The sequence below is a fragment of the Vigna unguiculata genome, chromosome 5 (assembly GCF_004118075.2).
Source record: "Vigna unguiculata cultivar IT97K-499-35 chromosome 5, ASM411807v1, whole genome shotgun sequence".
Lineage (NCBI taxonomy): Eukaryota > Viridiplantae > Streptophyta > Magnoliopsida > Fabales > Fabaceae > Vigna > Vigna unguiculata.
Window position 1 is genome coordinate 907839 of NC_040283.1, and position 6415 is coordinate 914253.

Consider the following 6415-nt stretch of genomic DNA (forward strand, 5'->3'; position numbering starts at 1 on the left):
AAATAATGTCACCTAGATATTTATAATCATTTTGCATCATCACCTCACTTTTTTTTTAATATGTAGACTAAGTCAAAGAGTTAAAAAAATAAAGACTAACAATATTTTTTAGACGCATAGAGTAAAATTGAATAATTACAACTATATGAAAAAATTAACCACCTACCAAAACTATAATTAAAAATTTTATATTTAAATTTTACATGATATCAATACAAAAAATATTTCTATTGTATAAAAAGACATCTAAAGCAGTAATTATTTTATTACATCATCTCATTATCGGTATATATAAATTAAAGTATCTTTCTTAATTTTTGTAATTTTATAAAGTTAGTTGATTAAGATTCAAGTTGCAGTATTTTATTTATTTTGACATATGAAAAGTACAGTTAAAGAAACTAATTACAATATTAAGAATTGATCAATTTGATGTGTGAAATAAACTAAGCATTATTTAATTAAATTTTGTGATACGAAAGAAACAGAAACAATAAACGTAACCTCCCTCTCCAAGTCACATCGAAAGGGGCAAAATGGTCATTCGATGTCAGCTACGCCTTTTATATCGTCTTCTTTCTCCGACGAACTCGCCTTCCAATCTTTTGGGTTTTCATTTGCAAAGGAAGAATCTTCCATTTGCCAATCGACTTTGTTCATCCCTTCAGATCGAAAGGCCAATTTCTTTTATTTTTATTTTTTTATTTATATTTCTTCTCATTCCGATTCTTCAAAATTCTTGGAGAGTTAAAACACGAAATCAAACATTTAGCAATTTTTGATCGACATTCGTTTCTTAATAAAGGAAAGAAAACGCAAAAGAAATCGAAATTTTGATCCGTTTTAGCGAATTGGACCTCGTGTTCAATTGGATTGTGAAATTAAAGGTACAGAAATTGTGAATTTAGGACGAATTTTGATTCTGTGTTTTGTTGTTGTGCCTCGGTGGTGATTGTCTGAAACGGTGTCGTTTTCGGACTTAAGTGGTCTGAACGACGTCGCTGACATCGGATGGACTGCAGGGTTTGTATGGCCCCCGACTCCGATTTGTGGGCTAGAGTTGGCGGAGGCGACAGCGAGATTGAAGGTGGTTTCAGCCACGAGAGTGAACACGATTTGGCGCTTATGGTTAGTGATTTCTTAGAGAATGGAAGTAGTGGCGCTGAGTCTTGGTGTAGCAGTGACAGCGATTCAGGTCTCTCTGATTTTGCTCAACTCGCTGAGAGGATTCAGGTAATTGCCAAGAACCTCTCGCTATTGAGTAATGATAGTGCAGAATCATTTTGTCTGTGTTTGAGGGACAGTAATTAAATACAAAATTACACTGTTAGCATGATTGTATTTGCATTACAAAAGCTCTGTTTCTCAATTGAAACTCAACAAATTGATACATAACATAGCAATTTGATGATGTCAATTGATTTATGCTCTATTTTTTTTACTATGTGTTAGTGATGATAAATCTGTTAGCTAATTTCAACTTTTAATTACTTATCTATCATCTGAATTTTTATTGAATTTGATTGGAGGGTCTTCATAAGCATTGGTGTGTTAAAAATCTTTGGTAGTTTTTTCTTGATTGGATGTGATATCGTACACAGGATTTTATTTAATTTTCATGGATTATATAAATAGCTGAATGAAGCTATGATTAAGTGAGAACTTATTGATTAGCTTAATTGTGAAAGTTTGTGAAATAAGCTAAAAAGAAAGTATTGGAGGGCCATGGGTCACTTACATAGGCTCTTTCAGAGCTTTATAAGAACACTTAAGTATTGTCGTTGGACCATGTCATACGTGAACCCAACAAGAGACAAGTATTCATGATCAATGTTTCTTGAAAAGTGTGAAGCAGCTTAAGCAAACACATCCTAAAGCACTATGGCTTTAGTTTGGACATGCATTTCAAATCTCTGATTTTCATTTTAGTTTTGGGTTTTTGATTAAGAAATTGCCACGCGTAATATCTTATTTTCCATGGGTAGGGTTGGAAACAGTTTCTAGTCCTTTCTCAATAACTTGAAACTCGAGCATTGCCAAATTGGATTTTTACATGGAAACAGAATAAAGAAAAAACAGAAATAGGTACAAAAGAAATAGAATGGCCATTTTATAGTTTACTCTACAAGTAAATGTTTTCCTACCAATGTACTTTGGATAAAAGATATGGTTGAAAATAATGACATTTTATGTACTTGGAAATAATATGTTGAGGTATCTCACGTTTCAGTGTATTTATGGTATGTTTGTTTGAGAAGATGAGAAAGGATGGAATTAATTTAAGTTGTTTGGTAGGAGAGAAACAAAGGATAAATAATTCTAGAAATGCTGAGATCCACTGCACTAATTCTCATGTATTTTTACTCTTTTTTTTTTTTCTATATCTCTTTTCATATCTTCTATTTCTCTTGAACTAAACATATTTAACTTTTACTTCTTTTTTTCACTTCCAGTTATTCAATTTATTTTCATCCTACTTATTCTTACTCTTTCGTGTGTATTAGTTTGTAGGCAGTTGAATCGCCTTTTATTATTATCTTAGGGAATAATCTCTGCTAAATCTATCAAGATTCTATACACATGGAGAGTCTATACATATGGATGATAATCAGAACCTATTACCTATGTTCTACAGATTCTATAGAATTATGCATTCTTGTTCTCTAAAATATTCTGCTTTATCTTCCCCTAAATCCCCCTTTTTAAAATCAACAGATATTCTGACAACTTCCCTGACTATCTTTCATGTCTATGAAACAGATCTGTAAGCTATCGGTGGCCCAACATGAGAGTGAGCTGCTTTCAGTTGTACATTCCTTCATACGGTCAATGAATGAGACCAACCTTAAAGTTATGAATTCTGGTCCATGTTATGCTAGCTGTATCAGGTTTTATCTGGTGAACTTGATGAGACTTTCTGGCTATGATGCTGGAGTTTGTGCATCTAAATGGCCGGGTAGAGGCAAGGTCCCTGGAGGTATACCATAGTGTGTGTAACATTTCACCAAAATTACAATTCTACTTTTGCTTCATGCATATCCATTGCTAAGCTGCTACCATTGGCTTGCTTGTGGTAGTATATATGAAATTTCATGTATTGTTTGCATCAAGTGCTTTTTACCATGTTAGGACAGTAAAATGGCATATTCTATCATACCATAGTATCTCAAATGTTGTGTTGTTCCATGATTCTACTTGCTTAATATGCACATGTTTTTGCATATGCTTTAATTCCAGCTGATGTTCATTTGCTGAAACTTGTGGCACAGGTGATCATGAATATATCGATGTTGTGGTTGACGATCATTCGGGAAGCATAGAACGATTGATTGTTGATATTGATTTCCGAAGCCACTTTGAAATAGCTAGAGCTGTTGATTCGTATGATAGGATACTGCATTCGCTTCCTGCTATCTATGTGGGTTCCTTTGCAAGGCTGAAGCAGTTTCTTGGAATAATGGAGGAAGCTAGTAGATCTTCTTTAAAACAGAACTCCATGCCACTTCCTCCATGGAGATCCTTAGCATACTTGCAAGCCAAGTGGCAGTCACCATGCGAAAGATACGTGCATGGAGGCAGTAACATTGACGACGACCATTGCTTTGACCACAAGCAATGCCGTGGACATCTGAAGAGACTACAATCTTGTATTCAATCAGGAATGGAAATAGAGAGAATGTTGAAGCCCAGAAACGGTGACAGTAACTGGCGGATCAAGCCTGAGAGATGGAGACACGCCATGTTCAGACCAATTTGAGGACATGTACAGGTTTTGGCTCTGAAATTGTGAAGAGACTGAAAGAAAATGAATACATAATTTTGCGGCTATTTTCCTTGCTCAATGAAATCTTCATCTTTTGCTACCTAATAAGTCTGATCAACAAACAAGAGATTCATATAGGCAGCAGTCTTAGAAACAACAATAAGCCATTTTTCAATACGATGGTTCTTTGTTACTTGTCCATGTTTGAGGTGTCGCAATTTCAGAATCAAAGGTTTTGGTCGGTGTCCAGTGACAATCACAATTCTGTCTCATAAAACTTCCTTGCCTCGTTTATTTGTTGGGTCTGGGAATTTTTGGTACCATACTCTCTTTTACCATCTTTCAATACAAATATATATAGTATTGTTATGATTATTCTTTAGTGATCAACAATAGTAGTCTTTAGAATTTCATATATCTTCATTTACAGAGTGGTAGGTTTTGGATCTAAGTCTCTTAAGATTTTACTTGACCATATTAACATAACATAAAATTTAATATTTTTTATTTTAAATAAGACTCTAAGCTATCAAAGAAACATTTTTTCTTCTAAAAAGTTGAAAAAAAGTATATTATTAAAAGTGAAGGTTTTAAAAAATTCTTGTACCAGATTAAAAGGCTATCATTGGATTCTAAAAGTAATGTAGTATAATGAGATTGAATAAAGATTTATACAATGACTATTGTAGTGAGGATGATGAAACTATCTATCTGGATATAATGATTGATTTTGAATTTTGATTTAGCTTGGAATATGGAAGCAACACAATTATGGAACTTGCCACATGTGCACTAACTTCTGAACTTATGTGCTTGAATATTGATTTAAAGGTTGTTCCTTTCAATTTCTTTAGGAGTATATTTATGATATATTTAGTGAAAATTTATAATAGGATAAAAAGAAGGTAGGAATGAACAATAGACAATTTTTTTATTCTATTCAATTTTACTCCATTTTTTTAATTCTATACTGAATACTTTGCACTTGATTTACCTTTTATACAGTAATCATTATGAATCTTTTAATTATTAGTTTATTTTTTAAAGTGGAGATATTAATGAATTTAATATTTTACTTTAATATTCATTTTGTCTTCATAGTAATAATGACTAACTATAAACTCGATGCCCATCTTCCTTTATGATAAAAAAAAAAAAAACTTTGTTAGATTGGTTTTGATAAACCCATTGGGCTTTTGAGTCTTCGCACGATCCAGTTATTTTTTATCTTATGTCAAATTTTCTATTCAATACATGTTAAATTTATCAGACTTTAAAGCTAGTTGATAAATAATTTGAATCATTGATATAAAAAAATTATTGCAAGGCTTTCGATGGTTTCTAGAATTTATTAAAATTTAAATTAGTTTACCTAGGACGGTTTGTAGAAAGACATAAAGAAAGAGTTTGAACTAAAAAAATGTGGGATTTTTATTCGAGTGAAACAATCTGATGACTTGACTAATCAAATTAAATAAATTAAATCGTTTTTACTTTTTAAACCCGAATGAATTCAATTTAAACTCGATTATAATAGGTTTAATATTTGGGTTTGTGTTTTCCAAAACTATAGAATTTGTTTTTTTTTTCTGCATAAAAAATAAACTTTTATTGCTATTAAACATAGGGATTGTAATTAGTTTTCTACAATATTTTATTAATTTTATGACATTTATGATTTATTTCATATTTTTTTGAATTAGATATATAATATATTTATATTTTCTAGTCTTTATATATTTAAAAATATATATATTAAAACCTTAGCTGTTATACCAAAGATTAATTTGGTATTATGAACAAACTTTTATTATAAGTTGCTACGAGTTTTTGTGATATCTCTAAAACATACACATAATATACAATTTTTAATTCTCTTTAGTTGTTTTTTTTTTCAAGAAAAATTACACTTATGACTCAATTTTAGAATAGACATTAATTATTTGATATTTTAATAAAATAACATTTATGCCTTATAATTTTTTAATATACATCCACATTTCTTATGTTTTTAATACATAACAGTCATTTTCTTATATATATATATATATATATATATATATATATATATATATATATATATATATATATATATATATATATACACATCAGTAGACATACCCACTGTCTTGTGTTGTTCATGAATCATCTCATTATGGTTTGGAACAAATTTTTTTAGTCTGTTCAGTTGGAATATCCACACTATTACAAAGAAAAAAAAAACAATTTATTAAATTTTATTTTCAATATGTATAGTTCATTATCAAATAGTTAATTTATATTTATTATAAACTTGAAAACTTTATTAAATAACAAACAAGGTCTTTAAAATATGTCAAATAGTATATAATTATTATTTTGTTATTGTAATTACAACTGAAGCCGAGATGAAAGCTATGAAAAGAAAAGAAATAAAAATGATAGAGTTAAGAGATAAATTAATTAAATATAACATATGATTAATTACCAAATGAATATAAACAAAAATCTAACAGAAGTGGAAGTAATTTTCACTACAAAGAATTTTCGATTACACGAAATTTTTGTTGTAAATTTGTTTAAAATATTTATGAAAAAAGACTCTTTTTTTTTACTATTTTTTCTAAAAATTTTAATTAACAAGTAATTCTTTCGTGAATAATTATTTTCTAC

General features: G+C 29.9%; 1 protein-coding gene across 3 annotated transcripts; it reads left to right on the forward strand.

The window, feature by feature from the left end:
• Positions 1-581: 581 nt before the first annotated feature.
• On the forward strand, positions 582-3871 carry LOC114185358. 3 transcript variants are annotated; one of them, XM_028073032.1, is made up of 4 exons: positions 582-887; positions 1023-1233; positions 2761-2977; positions 3270-3871. In XM_028073032.1, exons 2-4 carry the CDS (start codon positions 1030-1032, stop codon positions 3755-3757), a joined length of 909 nt encoding a protein of 302 aa, XP_027928833.1. In that variant the 5' UTR covers positions 582-887; positions 1023-1029; the 3' UTR covers positions 3758-3871. The 3 variants fall into 3 exon arrangements, with proteins under 3 accessions (XP_027928833.1, XP_027928832.1, XP_027928830.1); XM_028073031.1 differs by having other exon boundaries at positions 583-887; positions 985-1233; XM_028073029.1 differs by having other exon boundaries at positions 583-1233.
• Positions 3872-6415: the final 2544 nt, after the last annotated feature.